Source organism: Macrobrachium nipponense, chromosome 10 (genome assembly GCF_015104395.2).
Source record: "Macrobrachium nipponense isolate FS-2020 chromosome 10, ASM1510439v2, whole genome shotgun sequence".
Taxonomy (NCBI): Eukaryota; Metazoa; Arthropoda; class Malacostraca; order Decapoda; family Palaemonidae; genus Macrobrachium; species Macrobrachium nipponense.
In genome coordinates this window covers 19,644,693-19,644,972 of record NC_087204.1, presented here as the reverse complement: position 1 = coordinate 19,644,972, position 280 = coordinate 19,644,693, and the positions used below count along the sequence as shown (strand labels likewise).

The window sequence follows — 280 nt, the reverse complement described above, 5'->3', positions numbered from 1 at the left end:
TAATCGAATGGAAGGACATGGGGGAGAATAATGCAGAGGAACTTTGATGAGTATGCGGTGTGATGCTAAAAACCTGCAGAAAAGGGAAAAAAGAAATGCAATTTCGTGCGTCCCTTATGGTGTCGCCGAATTGCAGAACCCAAAAACAATGAGGTTGATCCTGAGCAAATTCCCATCTAGTGTGCGGGACCGATGGTGTAGAGTTGCCGACAAGATAATTAGTGAGAAGAAGCAGACCATACAGTTTGATGATTTAGTTAGTTTCATTGAAGGGGAGGCT

The 280-nt window shown here is 43.6% G+C and overlaps 1 protein-coding gene across 1 annotated transcript in view; it reads left to right on the top strand.

Annotated features, from left to right (window-relative positions):
- Positions 1-47, top strand: part of LOC135223922 (uncharacterized) — a 744-nt gene extending 697 nt beyond the window's left edge. Inside the window, exon 1 of the mRNA XM_064262844.1 lies at positions 1-47. This exon is cut by the window's left edge and continues 697 nt beyond it. Within this exon, the coding sequence (XP_064118914.1) occupies positions 1-47 (47 nt within the window).
- The last annotated feature ends 233 nt before the right edge of the window (positions 48-280 follow it).